This window comes from Panthera leo, chromosome A3 (genome assembly GCF_018350215.1).
Source record: "Panthera leo isolate Ple1 chromosome A3, P.leo_Ple1_pat1.1, whole genome shotgun sequence".
NCBI classification, from domain to species: domain Eukaryota; kingdom Metazoa; phylum Chordata; class Mammalia; order Carnivora; family Felidae; genus Panthera; species Panthera leo.
Genome location: NC_056681.1, coordinates 87,618,661 through 87,638,421, shown reverse-complemented (window position 1 = coordinate 87,638,421; position 19,761 = coordinate 87,618,661). Strand labels below are relative to the sequence as shown.

Below are 19,761 nucleotides of genomic sequence, written 5' to 3'. Positions count from 1 at the left end.
TTTAGATTAAGACAATCTTTAAGAAATACAGAGTTGTTTAAATATTCATATTTTTCCTTGCTTTGGAAGGCTACCTACATCGATGACATCATTTTCTATTGGTTTGCCAAAAAGTGTTCTTTATATCTTTCTAAGGTTCTGAAAGTATTTTTCTCCTTTAGGGGCCTCATTACCAGAAAAGTGGGCCAGAAGCTGGGAGTTGGTTTTGATTTAATCTCCACTATCCAGGTAGTGGTCTAGTTCTGTAATTCCTGTACCTTTTTCGTACTTATAAAATGGGAAATTTAAGAAGAATTGCTTCTTAACAAGGTTGAGAAAAGAATCTCACACTTTAAACTGATTTTCTGTAAGCGCCGTCTGAATGAAAAGTATTTTTGTCACACATTTGAGATGTTAGAAGAGGTACGAAGACCTTGACTTTCTGCTATTCTGAATAACTGTTTCCTTAGTCTTATTGTTGAGGGAATGTGGTTGAAAAAAACCAAAAATTATATTTTCTCTGGCCAGTCATTCGAAGCATCTTAATTCTTAGTAGACCTCATACAAGATCATTCTTAATAGCAGAATAAGGACCTCTGAAAGCAAGAGGCAGAAAACTGGAAGGGGCAAGTCCCACCAGGACGGTAAGTCTGAGCTCATCCCCTTTGCCTGCTAGGTGGAGGAGGAGCTGCAGGAGCAAGACTTCTTAGACCGCTGCTTCCAGGAGATGCTGGATGAAGAAGACCAAGACTGGTTTATCCCCTCACGAGACCTGCCTCCGGCTATGGGACAGTTGCAGCAGCAGTTAAATGGACTGTCAGTCAGCGATGGCCATGATTCCGAAGACATTTTGGTAAGAGCCATATGCAGACGCACACGAGACATAGTGAAAAGAATATGGGATTTGGAGTCACAGACTTCCCTTGGGGCCCTATACCCTTGGGCCCATCTCTGGAGCCTCTGAGCCCCCGTTTCTTCACTCATCCCACGGACACGCATAAGAGGGTGCGACGAAGATGCGTTGTGCCGCATAAAGTGCCGTGAAAACACGATTGTCGCAGCAGCGCCAGCTTTTATTTTCCCCAGTGGGCTTTTCAAAGTAAAATTGGGATTAAGGGTAAGAATTGGAACACAGAGGAGGTTTGGTTTCAAATTAGCATTTGCTTTTGTTGTTCTTTCCTTTTACTGTTCCTCAAATCTGTATTTATAGTTTCGAATGATGCGGTTATAAAAATTGCCTGTTCGTTTCGGAAGGAACATGACTCCTAAGGGGCCATTTCCCACTTAAAATTAGAAGACTGGATAAACCAATTTCCTGCCTTTCATGTTTACTTAAAGTCAGAATTCTGTGAGTGGCTCAGTTCTCCCAGAACTCATGTTCCAAATGACTGTGCCCCGCGGTTTGCCCAGGTCCCAGGTTTTGGACTTTCACAAGAGAGTGGATCACCAAAGAGAAAACAGTGAGGGGGAAAATAAAGGGATTGTGGTAACCAAACTGGTTTGGCGGAATACTCTGATTTTCATCGAGTTAAGGTACTCAGTGAATTGAGAAATTATTTTTGGAGTCAGACTTCCAAGCCTCTAATGAAAGCGTCATGAAGGGAACAGGAGTGTAAAGCAGGAAGGAGAAAATGAGGTTGGTCAAGGCTTTATATGTCAGGAGCCATTGAGAGCAGCCCAACAATAACAGCCTGGTAATAATGGAAGCATGCAGAAAATAACCTTGAAAGTGGGATTTATTATCTCTTGGTTCTTCTTTCAGAGCAAAAGTAACCTGAACCCGGATGCCAAGGAATTTATTCCGGGAGTGAAGTACTGAACTGACAGAAAGCTTTGAGGAGAACTTGTATGTCCCCACATCTGGGGACAGTGCTGCACAAAGAGGCAGAGCTGAAGAGGGGGGTGGGGTGGGCGAGGGGTGCACAGTGGGGAAGGGGGACAGTGGTTTAACTTGACACTGTGAGTGGAGTAACTAATGTGCTCAGTCTTACTCTACAAGCCTCCGAGTCTTTCTCTTTCGTTCTATAGACTTTGGTTTTGGGCAGTTTCCTATTATTATTATTATTACTAGCTTTTTGAGTTAAGGAAATTGCAATCTTTTTTTCCCTTTATCAGGAATGTTCTGCTGTGTGTGTTTAAACAAAATAAGCTGACCAAGAAAGTCTGGGTGTTTAAGAATGCCCTTCTCACCCTGCTGTACACTTACCAAGGGCAGTGAACACCTGGAGAACTACTTATCGAGTCCGTTAAGCTGGATGAGAAGAGGGACGAGTGGAAGAAGCAGGTGTTGCAAATCAGAGTACTCGGCCCAGCTCCCTTGACTCCCAGGGCTTTCCTGCAATGAACCGGATTACCATGGCCTGCCAAGCCCATGTCTCCTTGCCTGAAACCCCATTCAAGAAAACACAGATTTAAAGTACTGGGTTATGGTAACTCTTGTGATGGCTAATGGAGGTTGTAAACCAGCAGAGGAGGGCTGCGACAGTGACTGTCCCTTGGGTCGCTTGGGTCACTCAATCACTGCTGACCTGTTCTTAAGCCTCTGCTTAGAGCCATCACCGAACTCATTATTCATTATTTACAAGGTAAAAGAGCTCTAGGATGGGTTTGTCACTTCGACTCTCATGGCATCTAGTCCCCTATCTCCTTTCCGCCCCAACCCTACTCTGTTTTTAAGGAAAGATACTGTTACCAAAGGTGAAGCAGAGGCATGCTGTGCAGGCCATCAGCTTCCGCCTGGAGAAGTCAACCTTGAATCCTGTTAGTTGTGTCTTAAGAGTATTTTGACAATTTTTTGCCAGCCCTGTGAAGACTTGGTCCTCCTGATATCTTCCCTTATTAGTAAATTATTCCCAATAATTTTGCCCAAGTAAACATATTTTTCTGGACACCAGCAAGAAGCTCCATTCACAATTTGGATGCTTCTCCTCACCTTACAGAATTATACAAAAAAACTCAAAAAAAGCCTGGGAGAATGAGTCTTGGTTGACCCATGTGACCATGTGACCCACTGGTACAGTTTCAGCAATTATAAAGTTTTGCTGTTCCCCGACCCCCAGCTTTGCAAGTTTTCTAGGTTGGGCTCTTCGGGTATGTTCCTTTTGTCTTTCCCGACTATAAGTCACAGGGGTTTTGGCTGATACTCATAAGGAATTAAAATGGGCACCAGAAGCTGCCTTTGTGTGATAAAGATGTAGATGGCAGAGTTAGGTCTAAAAGAGAACATGTCTTAGTCCTGGCCCTTCTCCCAGGACAAGGATTTGCAGAGGCCCGAGGGGGACAGTGGCTTCTGTGTGACTGCTACTGTGTTATGCGACAGGCCTATTAGGAAAAGGCCATGTAACGAAATAAAGTCTGTTAAATTCAGTATGTGGATACGGGACAGAGGTTGGAAGGAAAGGACCAGCGTCTAGAAAGCTTAGGAATCTCTCCCTTTTCTTATGTGCTTCCTTGTTGACTTTTTGAACAGCTGCAGGCTAATGTCAGTTTTAAAATATGAACCCACATCTTTCCCTCATTTGAGTCTATAGGATGGCATTGTTTGAAGAATGGCCCTTTTTGTTACGTCAATGACATAGGAGAGTAGCTTAAGGAGCTTGTATTGCCAGACTTGCATGTTAATTCCTGAAGCCTCTACCCTGAGAGAATGGAACGCTTAACCCATTTTCAGGGAGGCCTCTGAATAAAGAAACTTCTTTATTCCAGCTTCAGCTTTCAGCTGGGGTTGTTGCCTGTAATAGGGAAAGGGCCTTGGAAGTGCAGGAATAGAGGTGTGTCTGTGCTGGGACCCCTTTTCCTCCTTCAGTCTCCATTACCTTATCCAAGCTCAGAGTCCTGAAGGCTGTTGGAAATATGTTGAGACTGCAGAAAGAGCCGTTTTCTAGAGTGTGGGTGTCTCCATCACAAAGATATAACGGATTCTCGTGTGCCTCCCAATCTGGAAAGTCCTATAAGGATCCAGATGGAGCCATTTCTTCATTCTGAAGAAGGCTTGTTCTCCTGACCAGGATAGGCTAAGATACTATGTGCGGTCCAAGTCCTGTCTGCTGTGGAGTTCCATTTTGGATGCCAGTCTTTAGCACGGTTTCACGAGGCAGATTTGGTCAGGACTAAGAGAGCTCCCTGCCACATGAGCAGTGAAACCTGAGGGCTGGACTTTCCAGTCCTATCCAGACACAAGAGTGTGCTGACTCCAGGATCAGGAAGCAGCCAGCAATGTGACTGGCCCCTTTCTTAACGAGTAGGCTCGCACTGCAGTTTCTTTCCGTAGCCTGGCTCTTTTCTCCATTGTTCAGATCTTGTGAGGCAGGAGCACAGTTGTCACCCAGATCATAGGCTCAGCTAGAGAGTTTGCCAGCTCCTTAGCAGAAAAAGTCATGTGGGTCTCGTTGGACCTTCACTGGGAAAAGGCTGGGGGCCTCTGTCTCCAACTTTTGCCCTTTGTAGCAAACATTCTGACTGCGTACCAGCCGGGGCATCTTTACCCTTTAAGGGCAAGGCTAGTATTTCTAAGTGATTATTTTCATGTCGAATTTAAGCCACTACTGTGTTTAAGCTTTTCCTATTGGCAACTGAAGTTTGAGGATTTGCATAGAAATACAATATGTATTTTCAACATGTGCCAATTCTGGCAGATCCCAGTGTTAGTTTATTAGTGACTGATTTCTGAGTCTTGTGATTATTGGACTCTCAAACTCCAAGATGAAAATGATTTTATCTCTTGCTCTTCAAGAGAAAAAAAACAAATCGAGGAAGTGCCTTTTCAGTTTCTCCACGTCTTTGAACTGCAGCGGAAAATCTGACAGACACAGCCTAGGCCTAAGCACCTGCAGCTGTGGGTCCTTGGGCATTCCTGACACAACAGCTGACTCTGGGGGTCACGTATGGTCAAACCAAAACGGATTGTAAGGAAAAGGCTGGACGTTTGCAGCACCTTTGGTTCTCAAAGTCAAAACAGCTGGGGTCTCTTTAAGAGGCTAACTATGGCCTAAAAAATGTTTTCAGTGAAATACTAAGCAGCATTTTTTAAATTGTGTACTGTCCTAGTGTGAGTTTTGTCTTGATTTTGGAGAGGCCGAGAAGTAAGGTCACTAAAATAATCTGGCAATTATAGATGTCAGAGAGGAGAGCTGTGTGAAGGAGGAGCTGAAGGAAACAGTTTGACTGTGTTAGTGCCGCTACGGACCCCACGCAGACACATCAGGCACCCAGGAATGGACGCTGCTGTGATTGGAGGGGACAAGTGTTCTTCGATAAGGGTCCCAGCATCACAGGTTAATAATGTTTGTTGGTTTAGGTGACGTGTAGCAGACTTCTGACAAATCTGACCAAGATTTGGGGGTGTCCACCTATTGGGGAAGACTGTATATCTATCCCCAGCCACTCCCTGGGGATAATGCGTGCATTTGGGAAATGAGTGGAGAGAACAGGAGGATTGACCCAGATCTGCTGTACGCTATGCTATTTACTGTAAAATGGTACGTTTTCACTCTGTAACTCAACACTAAGGGATAATCCTGCCCTGTTGATTGTGAGCCTTCCGAAATGTTGAATGCTTGATGTGTGGTTTGGGAAGCAGGGATTTTTTTGACAACAATTTTATTGAGGCATATTTTACATATAAAATTCACCCATTTCAAGTTATTTTAGTAAGTTTCCTGAGTGGTAGGAAACCACCATAACCATACTCACCTTTACAACATTTTCATCCTCCTCCCACCCCCAGATCCTTCGTGCTCTTTTACATGATAATCTCTTGTATTTCTGTCTCTATAAATTTGCCTTTTCTGGGCATCATATAAATGGGATCCTACAAACTGTGGTCTCTTATTATCTGGCTTTTCTCACTTAGCATATTTTTGAGTTTCATCCATGAAGTATAACTTGCGTTGGTAGTTTCTTCCTTTATAGTGCTCGGTAGTATTCCATTGACAGATATACCACAGTTTGTCAGCAGGTAATCTTTTAAACTTGGATTTCAGCCTCCTGTGTTCTGAACAGAACCCTCAGAACACAGAACTCCTAGGGAAGCTGCTGTGCATGTCAAAGGAACTGCTTACCAGAACCAGCTTCGTCACCAGAAGCTCCACATGAGGAGCCTCGACTGCAGAAATTTTTATAATTTTGCAACTTCTTTTTTATAAGGAACTTTCGTGCTGTCTACACATCAGGACTTTTGAAACATCTGATAATTTAATGAGTATGTTTTGAGTGGACACAAAAGTGAAACCATCTGTACTCTGTTGGTATTTGATCTTCTTGAACTGGATGGAGGGGATCTCTGAACTTTCTGAATACAGTATTGTCTCCATTACAAAGTTGAGCATGTATTAAAGATTGTGCTGCCTCTGTTGGATGGATTTGGAGAAGACAGCCAGCAGAGGAGGTCTCGAGAAAGGGAGGGGAGCCTGTGGAACAAGAAGCCCTGAGGGTCTACGCATGGCTCACCCATCGGTGGTGTGGATGGCATAGTGCTGATGGTGCCCGCGGCAGCTTAGTGCAATGTCTTGACTTTGGACTGTGATCCCCGTTTCACAAGTGTTTAAAAGCTGTTTTTGTTCCCTCCCCCTCCCCAAATAAACATTACAGGGTAGTTACTAATACTTCTTTGGGGGAGGGGGAGGGCTTTAAAATTGAAGAAAATGATTTTCATAAAAATATAAAAAATGGGGGAAAAGTTACTTTTTAAAAATTTTGCTATACAAACCAAATGGCAGCTGTGGAAAGTCTCAATAAAATGAGAATAAATTGCATTTACTGCTGGCAGCATACTGTTTTTCCTAAGGTTGAATTATATGTCCTCATACAGGGAATGTATGTGTGGTGTATGTGTGAGAGATTTCTGTCCCAAGATGGAACGTGGTTTTAGTTGCATTTTTCATTCTAGTGTTAGGAAGTAGTAAAAGCATTGACCTGGAATCACCATGCCAAGTGAATCCCACCTCCACCACTTTCTTGGTGCCTTCAGCCTGCACCTCAGTCATAAAGATGGGACACCTCCCTCCTGGGGCTGTTGTGAAAATCAGACTGCATTTAATCTCAAAATACTGCTTGGCATAGGGAAGGTGCTTCATTCTTAGTGGCAGTCGCGGCAGTAACATGCACAGTTTGTTTCTAATGTTTATTTTAGAGAGTATGTGCGCACGGAAGCGGGAAAGGGGCAGAGAAAGAGGGAGACAGAGGATCAAAGCAGGCTTCTCACTGACAGCAGAGAGCCGAATGTGAGGCTCGAACTCGTGAACCAAGAAATCATGACCTGAGCTGAAGTCGGACACTTAACTGACAGAGCCACCCAAGCGTCCCTCTGTACAGCTTTGAACAAAGATGATTAACAGGAAATCCTTGGAGTTGAAAGGAAGTTAAGGAAATTGGATAGCTGTTCTCTTCCTGCCTCTGGGGAAAACAGACTCCAATCTAGAAAACATGTAAAAGTTCTATCTGCCTTTCAAATCCTGAAAAAGTTGGGAGACCCTGCTAGGTACCAAGGACTGACCTAGGTACCAGAGCTACCGGGTTAACAACTGGACATTGTCCGTTCTGTTGTGGGGATGTTTGAGAACTCATATTTATTCAGGTTACACCTAGCTTGAATCTCCCAGTGATTCTCTTGAGGGGCTTTGTCATATGACAAAATCGTCAGACCCGCCCATGGCTCATGGGCCATGGGTTTTGCTTCGAGTGCTGGTTTTCTTTGCTGCCTTCTTAAAACCAGGATTGGGGGGGGGGGGGGGGGGGGTGGAATCTGAGCTGATTTGCCTGTTTAGACCTTTTTGAAATACTATAGTTATGTCTATTCATTTATTCACATCCTTGAAGATGGGAATGTTGTATTCATTAAAACATTTTATTAAACTTAACTGAAGTAGATTACAGAAAAGCAGATATTGTAAACATGCAGTTCCATAAATTTTTGTCCATAAATTTCATTCACTTAAAACATTTTATTAAACTTAACTGAAGTAGATTACAGAAAAGCAGATATTGTAAACATGCAGTTCCATAAATTTTTGTCAACTTCTCAGTTGGTATGAGGTATAGGGGTGTACTCATTTTTATTATTATTTTTTTATTTTTTTAATGTTTATTTATTTTTGAGACAGAGAGAGACAGAGCATGAATGGGGGAGGGGCAGAGAGAGAGGGAAACACAGAATCGGAAGCAGGCTCCAGGCTCTGAGCCGTCAGCCCAGAGCCTGACGCGGGGCTCGAACTCACGAACCGTGAGATCGTGACCTGAGCTGAAGTCGGACGCTCAACCGACTGAGCCACCCAGGCGCCCCTCATTTTTAATCCCCAGAGCACCCATCACAGCCACGAGACATTCAGTGCTTGCTGAATGAATGATATAGATGAGGCTGTGCTGTTGATGTACAGGTAGAGTAAAGCAGTGCTGGCTTCATTGGAGTCCCATTCTTGTTCCATGCTTTTGCTTGGTCACAAGGCTGTTTGAGGCTCAGGAGAGATGAATATATCCATCTCTAACGCCTTCATAGCATGGAATCCCATTAGTTACTCCTGGTATCTTATTAGGGAAGGACATTATAAGTTTAAATAAAAGGTGGAGAAACTCATCAAAAATCACTATGACTTTCTGCACCACAACCTCTGGTAACAGGGCCCTCCTGCTGGAAAATTACACTGGATGAGGAGATAGGAACACATTTGACCTTGTGCACTTTAATATTGCCTTTATTTTTCTCAACTAACATTTATTCAACCCTTATGCACGGGGACTAAAAAATCAATTAAGATGTGCTCCTTGCTTGGCTCTAAAACCTGTAGTGTCCCACTGGAATAGCAGAGCCTAGACAATGAATGGTAAGGAAGAGGGATGGCCATATTCTTGAAGAATATGAACTCTTATATTTATGTTCTATTTGTACACTCCACCAACGAAGTTTTAGATTCTAAATCCAAAATACTGATTGGTCCTGGTCCTGAGATCATGTAAAAAAACTTCTCAAAGTTTTTTACATGTGCTGGACCTCTGCAGCACAAATCACCCAAGGTATTCAGCAAAAATGAACATTTCCACCTCTTCTTTGACCTACTGAATCAGACACCTTATAGAAGAGAAAGACAAAAGTCTTTTGTGTTGATAACACAATCTAGAATAACTGATGCATATAAGCTTGAGAACCAATGTCTGATACATGGTCCATGCCTTCTAACAGCTTACACTCTGAACATCTACAGAAGCAGCCACTGTGGACAGAGACTCCGTCTTTGGTCTTCACCGAGCAGCATGGGCAGCGAAACAGGAAGCTCTGGCCTGGTCTTTACTGATCAAACTAACAGTATCCAGGGGACAGGAATCCTATCTGCTCTTCACCGATGTTCATGATTATGTGTCACACAACAAATGCCAAATGTCTTCTATAACCAGAGCCAGGCTAGGAGTTACCAGGAATATGGAGGCCACCTAGTTGTGTCTAATTGGCCTTCTTGGATCTAAGTCATCCTCATAACCTCTCAAGAACTCATTCATGGGGAAAAACTGCAAAATGTGCTGTTTACCTAGAGGCACCAAATCCAGTGAGGTAATTCTCTGAGACCAGAATGGTACTGTCCCCTAAACTCTACCGGGGCTCTCAGGAGGTGAGGGTGTGTCTAAGGTTAGTCCCTGTGATGTTCTCCACAGAAAACCTTTCGCTCCTTAAAAATGGCTGTATAGGCATCATTACCCATTTTGACAGGAGACAACTGAGGTCACTGTTTAACTGGCAGCCGCACAGCATGTACATATGCTAATGTTGGGGGGGCTGGGGAGGGATGGCACACGTGAATGTTCTGTGCAACTGCGTGGCAAGCAGATCGCAAACCACAGGCCAAGTACCTGGGCACAGGGCTTTAAATCCTAGACTAAAACCATTCCTGAGCTTTATAGGATACCTACCGGCAGGTGCCCTGAGGATGTACACAGCAAGTGTGCTTGATAACACAATCCAATTGGGGAGTGGGTAAAGTGTGTTTATTTTCTTTCATATGTGTTTTTCTTTAAAAAAAGAAAAAAAAAAAGGAAAAGGAAAAAAGCCTCCTCCTTTCCAATACTCAGTGTCCACTGGGCTTGTAGTGGTAGAGCCAGGGCCAGCCCCCTAGGAGAAGGTGTAGGAGTAGAAGGCAATGGCATTGGCAGTGTAGTCCATGGGGAGGAGGTGCCCAATATGCCTGGCCCCTAGGCTGGCCCCGCCCAGGGCAGAGGAGTGTTGCAGCTTCATCAGGGTGAAGCTGGAGAAGGAGTTCTGGGCCTGTTTCTCTCTGCCCCGGGTCAGTGCCAGAATGAAACCTGGAGGGAAAGAGGGCAGATGACGGAGGTGACAGCAGACCAGCACCCTGTGGTTGAGACCAGGAGAAGGTGGGACAAAGACAGGGAAAGAAGAGGCCCAGGCCCTGAGGCATTCCCACACAGGTCTTCGAGGGGCCCACATGCCAAATCCCTAACAGACAGGGCAGCAGGGTACAGAAGCCCAGTAATGGCTGTGGGGTCCTAGAGCCTGCAGCCACCAAGCACCCAATGCCAGGAACTCCAAGGAAGCAATGGGGTCCTTGAACTACTTCAGAATGTCTAATGGAAACCACAGTTACCCTAACCAACCAATGCTGGGTTGGTTTCCTTCTGGCTGGGACTGTGTTGACTACAAATGTCACCACATGCTGGTCAGTAGCTCTCATTTTAAGTGAGGTTTATATTTAATTTTTAAAAAGTGGTGCATATTAGGGGCGCCTGGGTGGCTCAGCTGGTTGAGTGTCCAACTTCGGCTCAGGTCATGATCTCGAGTTCATGGGTTCTAGCCCCGCAATGGGCTCTGTGCTGACAGCTTAAGAGCCTGGAGTCTGCTTTGGATTCTCTGTCTCCCTCTCTCTCTGCCCCTCCCCTGCCCATACTCTGTCTCTGTCTCTCAAAAAATAAAATAAAATGTTTAAAAAAAGTGGTGCATATTTAATAAATCCTTTAAAAAGAACATCGTTTAAGAGTTCAAGGAAGCTAGATGGGACACTGTATAAGGGCTCCATGGCAGAGTGAAGGCTAAGGGCTATGGCCTATCCAAGCCTCTGGGCCCAGGTCCCAAGTCCTCCCTGGGCAGGCAGCTTTCCCAAGCACCCCCTTCTGCCACCCACCCTATACTCACCTTCCCTTAGCAGCTCCCAGCTGTTCCACACAGAGCCCACACACAGGATGGGGAGGCCCATCTCCCTCTGGAACAAGACCTGGCAGAGAGCAGAAATGGCTACTGGGGGCGACCAAACCTATCCAGTGCTGAAGTGGGGTAGTTTCTTAAGTCCAGCCTACCCTATCCCAGTTATTCTCCCTCTAGCCAAGGTGTATGGAAAATAAGGGAGAAAAACAGGGGGATTCATAAAACCAAGGGAGGGAAAGGAAAGGAAAAAGGGTTAAGCAACAATACAGAGGAGGGAAGGGAAGAGACGGAAATCGACAAAAACATGCACCACATTAAACCAATTTACTATATACAAATACAGGTTGCAGGCCGGCCACAGAGGGGAGGCTCTGGACCAAAGAATTTCCATGTGTTACAGACTTTATACGGAATTTTTCTCATACCCTAAGCTCATTTAAAATTGCGCCCCATTTACAGAGTTTGATAGGACAGTCTCAACCCTAATGAGAAAGAGTCAAATCTGGCCCCGCAGCATCCCACCTGCGGGGATAAATGAGGATTCATTTCCCACCTCAACTCACCGGGTCAACCTTAGGCAACACAGCCACTATGTGTCTGCCCAGCATCTCCCCAGCCTTCCTGAAGATAAAACGGGAAAGGGGATCTCCTTGCTGAGCACCTGGGGGAGAGGGGAGGGAAGGGAGCTAGTGAATACCTAGCAAGCTGCCTGTCCTCTGCTATTCCCTCTGTTGCAGGGCAGCAACAGGAGTACCCATAGCTAGCAAAGTAGGAATGGATGCCCACCTCATTGGCATGTAGGTAAGCAAGCCTCCAAAGCGGTCTCTCCATCCTTACTCCCCTGCCCACACCACATACTCCCACCTTAGGAGGGGTGTCCTGTTATAGAGGAGGTTCATCCCACGTGCATGAGAAGGGGCATCCCCCCCGCCCCCCCCGCCCCGGAGGAGCACAGTGCCACCTGGTCTGTACTCCAGGTTACACAGTTACTGAGTCTATCCCTGAAGGTCTCTCACCTCTAGGGACCCAAGACCTTACTTGGGCAGCTGGCTGGTGCTCCTGCCTCCCCGCCCCCCTAAGCCCCCATCCAACAGCCTGCTGTTGGTCAGCCCCTCCCTAGCTCTGCTCTGAAAGGGTCTCAGTCCAGCAAGACCTAAGAGGGTCCTATAATGCCATGAGGCTTTAGGAATCAAATGAAAGGAGTATGAACCTTATAGTGGAGAAGCAATGTGCAGGCAAGCAAGCCCTATGGTTAGCTTCTCCTGACACCCAGCCCAACAGGCCAAACCTCTCTATGACCTCCTAGGTTTTTGGGTATCATTAGTTGTTTTGTTTTGTTTTTTTTTTAATTATAGATGTGACCAAAGAATTGCTTCATAAATTTCTCAGAAACAGAAACATAGCCTGCACAAGCCATAACAGCTGTCAAGAAGAGAAACATAGATAATATAAAATAATTTTCATACAACCCACGTGTCCTTCAAGCTCCATTCCAAGGCCCACCAGAACCAAGGCGCATGGGGGCAGAGAACTGAAATCACTTGGTCAAAGGGAAATTAGCTTCCAGTTTCCATACGAACCCCATTCTATCCCCCAATTAGGGAGGTCTTTGAGAAACAAACTAAATAAAACCCTGCCCCACCTCTATCTAGTACCTTCTGCAATTTTCCGGCAAAACCCAGCAAACCTGCATTTATCAAAGTCCCTATACAGGTGGGTGAGGATTCCTAGCCGATCTGGCACCTGAGAGACAGAGAAAGGGCACAGATAGTTATCAGAAACAAAGGAAAATAACCAGTTGGCCCACCCAAGTTGACCTTCCTGATGTCTCTGTTTGGAAAGCTGGAATAATGTTTGTTTCTTAGGTTCTAGAGAATATAAAGATTTGAGATTTCTCATTTGAAAAAAGTTGTTTTCCCCACATGGATTCCATCACTCCTTGTCCTTAGCTTGGATACATACAGCACATATCACAGATCTGGGCTCACCAAGGTGTGTTCAGTAGTTCCTTGAGTTGCTCATGAAAAGATTTCTTTGGGGAAAGGAATCTAAGGACTATCGCACATTGCAACCCTGAGTCACAGTGCACATTAGCAAATTAAAGGCCCTGTGAAGTCCAGAACCAAGAAATCTATTTGTTTCTCCCAAACTTCTCTGACCACAAACTTCTCTCCCTTCTTTCACCTCAACAAACTGCCTCTGCAGGTCCTGAGGAACCAGTGCTTCCCCAGAATACACTACAAAAATGGAACAAGGGGGCTACAATTTGGGCACCTACAGCAATATATTAAGCATGTTATGAACATGGTCTCCCTTAATCTTTGAAACGACTTTAGAAGAATGACTAAAGGACAAAAGAGGGAGTGGCAGATATATCGGTGGGTGTAGAACCAATCTGTTGGGTCAGGGTAGCTTAACTCCACTTTCCACGGCAACTGCTATCCAAAGTAATTTCTCTTCCTGGTCCTTCCCCATTCCTCACCTTGGCCCTGGCCAGAGTTTCTCTTTAATCATCAATCCACGAACTTTGAAAACACAGGTCCTATCTTCCAGCAACTCTAATTTCCTTCACTGAGCCGATCCCTAGCCCCCGTAAAGCAGCTCCCACTCAGAGGTGTCTATCAAATAGATTTCTCTTCCTTGTCTCCCCCTTTACCTCAGGTTCAGCTAAAGGCAGCTGTTTCCTAACCCACTACAAGTAAGCATGGCCCAGACAGAGGAAAAGTCAGTCCCTAATGCCCTGGGTAGGAGATTATATCTCCCTAAGAACTTTCCCTGCCCAACTCTTTAATAAGCTGTCCTCCCTGACCCATACAGGCCAGAGACAGCTCATTGTCCAACACACCTGTGCAACCTTCACCTGCTGTCTCTAAGTACACAGTCTCCTGATCTCACCCTGCACTTCTCATTCAAGCCTAAAATGGCATCTGCCTTCATCTCCCAGCAGGGTCTAGCTGCCCAAGACCCTAGACAAGTGGTCTAGCTAACCACTTGTCCCCAGCCTACCTATTCCTCATGCCTGACAACCTCATGGAATGTATCACCTACATCATTATGAATCCTGTCCTCACTTGGAACTTTTCCATCCTCCAGCTCTGACCCACAACTCACCCCAACTTCCCTTTGGCTCATCCATCTACATTCCCTCCTGCTCAGCAGCCATTGCCCATCCCAGGTGTGCATGTTTACCAGAGGCAGGGGGAAGTACCTGGAAATAGTTGAACATTGCCTGTTTGATGTAGCCAATGTCATGAGGAGCCGCCTCTAGGTTGTCAATAGAGTCAAACACTATTTTCACTGCTTGGTGTGCAATCCAGTAGGCTGTGGAAAGCAGAGAGGACTAAGTAGATGGGGCAATCTCCCTGGGTTCACAGATAGGGAAACTCAGACCTAGACAGGTCAATGATTAGCATGGATATTACAGCAAATTAGGTGCCCCAACTCTCAGCCTTGGGGCCTCAGTTTAAACTGTATCTGACCAATCCACTAAGGGAAAGCTAGGGGGAAGACAGGACAGCGGAAGCTGTGTCACACTAGCTCCTACCCCAAAATAAAGTCGGTCAGCTGTCACACAAACCACTGTAGTCACTGCCATGAGCTGACCCCAAAGGCCCCTATGAAAATGTACACCTGCTACCTATGAAGAGGTCATGCAGGAGGAGCTTCTATACCTCTCTCCTACTAGCAGACTGATACAGGATGTCCTGGCACCTATGGCCTTAACTTTCATAGTGTCAATTTCTCCCAAAGGACTCCAAAAGTGAACACAGGTAGGCAACAACTATTACGCTGAGGCATGAATCTGAATCTGGATACAGATCACTGCTGAGGACTAAGGTCAACCACTAGTCTGGCACCTCTCAGTCATTATCCTGTACTCAGAACAACTTTTCAGGAGCTGTCTGAGGAAAGCCCCAAGGGGTCGGGGGCCAAGGGCAGGGGGAGAGGAAGATGGGGAGGTGAAGGAAGAGAAGGGTCCAGGACCCCGAGCCAGAGCCAGGCCCAGTTAGCATGAGCTCACCTGAGCCCTCGTCCCCCATCATGTGGCCCCAGCCGCCACAGCCACTCTCTGAGCCATCCGGGTTGATAAGCCTGCAGTTGGAACCTGTCCCAGAGATGAGCACGATCCCACCTGGGGAAAGGGCATGGGAGGTTCAGTGTAGTCAAGGCCCCCCACGGAGCACACAGCTTCTGAGGAAAGACAGGACAGAAACCAGCCCTGGGTTCACCACCCAATCTTGTAGAGATAACCGAGCCCAGCTAGTTTCCTGCCTGAAAGTGGAGGGCCTGAGTCTCAAAGAAGCTCCAGTCTACACAGAGCCCTTCTCTGGAAGACAAGAGGAACACGAGCCTGTCTCCTCTCCCAGCCAAGAGACTACCTGCCTTACTGAGTGCCTATTATGAGCCAGGGATTATGCCAGATCCTGTTCACACAGTGATACTGATTCAACATTCTAAACTACATTTGTGAATACAACTGCCCCATTTTAGAGTGGAGGAAATTGAAACTCAGAGAGTTCTAGAACTTCTCCAAGATGGTACGCTGGCAAAATAGGAACAGAGATTGAAATGCTGATCTTGCAATAATACCAAGGCCCTTTTACATTGCTACCACAGAGCTCCTCCCATTTTCTTTTTAGCACTTAACTGCTTTCCCAGCCATCCCCATCCCCGCACTGCCCCAGGGGCTCCCTCCTCTGCAGTACACTCTTAGGTTTCACTCTTCTTGCCTCTCATCAAGATACTGTTCTGCCCTCCCACCTTCTGTCCCGGGCCTTGTTCTGACAGGAACTTAAGCCAATAAAAAGAACAGGGAGAAGGGAACGGGGTATGCTGACGCCTGCCTTCCAGATATTGTAAGACAAGTTCTGCTGGCTATCCTGAAGGGGCTTTCCCAAGAAAACCAGTTCTCAATCTCACCCCTCCCTTCTCCTCACCATCCTGCGTAGCGGTGGCGATGGAGCCGGCAGCATCGGTGGTGATTAAATAGCTTTCACTCAGGTAGGGAAATCGGTCCCTCAGCTCCTCCGTCAGCATCTTCACCGCATCCTCCTGCTCCCCTCCGCTCAGGGACAGGCCCTAGGCCACAGGGGAGGTGAGCTAGCGAGCAGCACCCTAGACTCAGATCCTTTCGCAACCCCCTCCCTTCATGGTGTCTGTCCCTTCTCTCTACGTCGGGGCATAAGTCCTCCTTCTACCCTAAACATGACCCATCAGAGGGCTGTGGCTGCAAGAGGAACCTGATCTGGGAATGAACCCAGAGAGGAGATTCAACAATGCCAGGTTTGTAGCATGAGAGGGTCAGTAGTGCCCTGAACAGAAAAGTCAGGTGGAAGAGCAAGCAGAGGAGACAGACTTGGTTTGGAACACATGGGGTTTAGCTGGGCCTGCAGAACATCTCACTGAGGCTATGGCCAGGGAGTGGTCAGCACTACAGCAACTTGAGAGAAACATCTGAGCTAAGAATAACGGCTAACATTTAATGAATGCTTATAGGTCAAGCTCTGTGCTGAGCCACAAGAACAGGTGAGAATATGTGTTTCTACATCAGAGACTAAGCCCTCAAGGCCTTTCACTCTGTCGTTATCAGACTCATCTAGTGAAAATCGCTGTGTTTCTGTGACTTAATTCCCAGGCTCTATCCCAGACTCACCAAGCTTCGTAGAGGGACCAGAGGATCCACCCCTGCTTTCATCTTGGCCCTGTTCACCATCTCGTTGATCCTCTCCAAACACTTGTCTTTCCCGATCAGCTGGCCCCAAGCAAGGGAAGAGAAGTTACAAAGGCTTACATGACCTGTGTAGCCCCTATAGGCTGCTGTAAGTGGCCCCAACCACCACCTTAATGGGAGCTACAGAGAATAAAAGCACAACCAAACCCACTGGTCCCTCACTGTGGTCTTTACCCAGTGGTTTGTGCTGAGTCCATCCGCTTCTGCCACGATCTGCCCATCCTCTGAGAGTAAAAGGACCTTGGACTCTGAGCCTCCCCTACAGAACACAAGGCAGCACTCAGTCTTACTCAGACAAACCTGCAGGTACGGCTAAGCTTAAGCAGTCCTTTGTCACAGGCAGAGTCCAGTGAGATGGAGGCAGCTTCAGCAAACCCAAGTCCCGTGCCCAAGCCCACTTCTGTGGTTTGGTGTTTGATGTGCTACCGAAGTGAAACGTTCCTGCTCAGCCTCCCTTGGGAATGTCCTACTTATCCTGCAAGACCCTACTTCTCGATCACCTGGTCCTTGAGACCTCTGACATGTGGCCCACCCCAACCCCCACGGCTGCCTCAGTTAAGCCGTATCAGTGCCCCCATAACTCTCAAAGATTCTGTTAAGAATGTTTAGATGTTTTCCTATCTGCCTCTCACTAGGCTACCAGCTCCATGGGGCCAAGCTCTGGATCATGTGTCCACCCTCATGCCTGGCACAGCAACACTCAGTAAATGTGACTAAAGGGAACGGCACACATCTCTGCTTCTTTCACAATAGCTAAAGGCTGCCTTTCAAGGTCCAGTTCCCAATTCTTCAAGAAACCCTTGGGAGAAACACTGGCAGATGGCAGGGAGAGTTTATGCCTACTTAGGCAACCAAATGGCAAAATGCTTATTAATGGGGGAAACGGTCATTGGTAGTTTGGTGAGAGGTCTGTGGCGGTGTGATGTATGTTTCTTTATCGATCAGTACTCTTGGGAATATCAGAAGAGGACACCAAACGTCCCACTGTTCAAACTCAAAGACGACAAGAAGTTTCAAGGGTGTAGTCAATGCACGAGGTGGCAGATTCAGTATCCAAAAGAATTTGACAAACTAGAAAAATACGCCATTATCTTACACATGAATAGAACATGGATAAACACAAGCTCCTGTACTTTTTTTTAACAGATAGGATGGGGGAGATCAACCTTAAAAATTCACGTTAAAAAAAAAAAAAAAGACATTGGGTTGCGAGCCAGCAGTGGGATGTGGCTGCCACAGAGGTAATCCCAATTTCAGATTCAAAAGTAAGTACCTGGGCTGAGACAAGAGCCACCCTCTATTAAGCTCGGGTTTGACACACCCACATCCACAGAATGCTTTCACTGGCAGGGGACTTGGCAATCCTCTCATTCATCCCTCTTCTCACTTTATACATGTGATAAAAGCCCAGATAGGGCCAAAGTCTTGCCCACAGTCATACAGAGAAGCATTATTACAAAAAATCCAGTAAACGAGCTTTTAAGCAGGAAAAATCCAAGAATGACAGAGGGCTCGATCTAGCGTGAGGAGCCTGAAGTGCCGACAAGAACAGAGAGGGGTTCCAGACACTAGTACAGCCTAGCACTTGGGCTACCCTCTGGCAAAGGTCTTTGTCCCGGCTTCCACCACACTCCCACTCTCCACCCCAGTCCAGCAACTTCACACCTGACACCAGTTCAGCCAAACTCTCTCCAGGGTAGGGAATGAGGAAAAGGAACTTCTCTAACTGGGGCCGGTGGAGTGGGTCTTCGTGGGAAAAAGAGGTGTGGTTCCGCCGTGAAACATAAAAGACCCCGCGCCCTGGCTGTGGCCACGGCACACGATCCCGCGCGGAAAGGCATCGCTGCGCTTGCACACACCCCTCCTCCGCAAGGCCCCCGCACTTCAGATGCCTAAAGTGGCCAGACCCTAAGGTGGCAGGTCACCAGCCTGCCAGCCTGGGAACGTGCTTCCTTCCGCCCTCCGACCGTTTCCAAGCTGCCCCTCCCGGGTTCCCTCCGCCGGGCTGCACTCACCCCTCTACACCCCCGTAGAGAGCGGCCATGCCTGTAGTGCGCCGCCGCAGCCGCGGATCCGGCTGTTCGGTTTCCTCCCGCCCACCTGCCCGCTCCGCACCGCCCCGCGTCACGTGAACGTCCGCGCCGTCCAGCTGACTGCGCGGGGCGTGGCCTAGCGAGCCGCCGCTAGCCTGGGGCGGAGCCAGTGAGGGCCTCTGCGGCAACTCCGGACGCCGGCCGGATCCCTCCGCACCTCCTGGACCCTGCCTCCGGAGATGGATACCAGATCCCAAATGAAGGAGCCAGAAAGGTGTGTCCGGTTCCCACCTGCTGGATACGTCAGTGCCCTGCCCACCCCCCCAGCGCCCGGAAGTTACTGGCAGCCCCGCCTCGCGCGTGCGCACAGCCTGTGAGCCACGTTGGCTGTCGGTGACGGACACTGAGGTGCGGCCAGTTCCCTGCGTGGATGTGGGCCCCCGGGGCGCTGAGCGCACAAGTTAGGGGCACTGCGTTAAAAATTAGGATGGCCAGGGGGCGCCTGGGTGGCGCAGTCGGTTAAGCGTCCGACTTCAGCCAGGTCACGATCTCACGGTCCGTGAGTTCGAGCCCCGCGTCAGGCTCTGGGCTGATGGCTCAGAGCCTGGAGCCTGTTTCCGATTCTGTGTCTCCCTCTCTCTCTGTCCCTCCCCCGTTCATGCTGTGTCTCTCTCTGTCCCAAAAATAAATAAACATTGAAAAAAAAAAAAAAATTAGGATGGCCAACCCGGCACCTGCCTGGAGATGGCAAAAGTCACGCTTGCGCGTACAAGCACCACGCAGACTTTTTGCTGCGCTCATGCCGAATGTGCGTAACCGGAAGTAACTAGAATTGGGCTGGGAAAGAAGAGCCCTCGAGGCTGTCCTTGCAACCCGGATAA

General features: G+C 47.4%; 2 protein-coding genes across 11 annotated transcripts in view; one reads left to right on the top strand and one right to left on the bottom strand.

Moving 5' to 3' along the window:
• PAIP2B (poly(A) binding protein interacting protein 2B) overlaps window positions 1-6,731 on the top strand; it is a 64,881-nt gene extending 58,150 nt beyond the window's left edge. For 5 of the 7 annotated variants that reach the window (XM_042932637.1, XM_042932638.1, XM_042932635.1 and 2 more), the window contains 2 exons: window positions 656-832; window positions 1,742-6,731. In XM_042932637.1, the coding sequence (XP_042788571.1) occupies window positions 656-832; window positions 1,742-1,798 (234 nt within the window). In that variant the 3' untranslated portion in view covers window positions 1,799-6,731. The remainder of the gene's footprint in view (window positions 1-655; window positions 833-1,741) is intronic. The other 2 variants (XR_006200771.1, XR_006200770.1) reach the window with 2 other exon arrangements.
• Window positions 6,732-8,205: 1,474 nt separating this feature from the next.
• NAGK (N-acetylglucosamine kinase) lies at window positions 8,206-19,190 on the bottom strand. 4 transcript variants are annotated; one of them, XM_042932631.1, is made up of 10 exons: window positions 19,172-19,190; window positions 17,022-17,106; window positions 16,770-16,868; window positions 16,054-16,195; window positions 15,138-15,248; window positions 14,325-14,437; window positions 12,772-12,859; window positions 11,680-11,777; window positions 11,108-11,186; window positions 8,206-10,263 (listed from the first exon to the last, which is right to left on the bottom strand). In XM_042932631.1, the coding sequence occupies exons 3-10, from the start codon at window positions 16,827-16,829 to the stop codon at window positions 10,073-10,075; spliced, it is 882 nt and encodes a 293-aa protein (XP_042788565.1). In that variant the 5' UTR covers window positions 16,830-16,868; window positions 17,022-17,106; window positions 19,172-19,190; the 3' UTR covers window positions 8,206-10,072. The 4 variants fall into 4 exon arrangements, with proteins under 4 accessions (XP_042788565.1, XP_042788564.1, XP_042788566.1 ...); XM_042932630.1 differs by lacking the exon at window positions 19,172-19,190 and adding an exon at window positions 18,863-19,127; XM_042932632.1 differs by lacking the exon at window positions 19,172-19,190 and adding an exon at window positions 18,513-18,802.
• Between the last annotated feature and the right edge of the window lie 571 nt (window positions 19,191-19,761).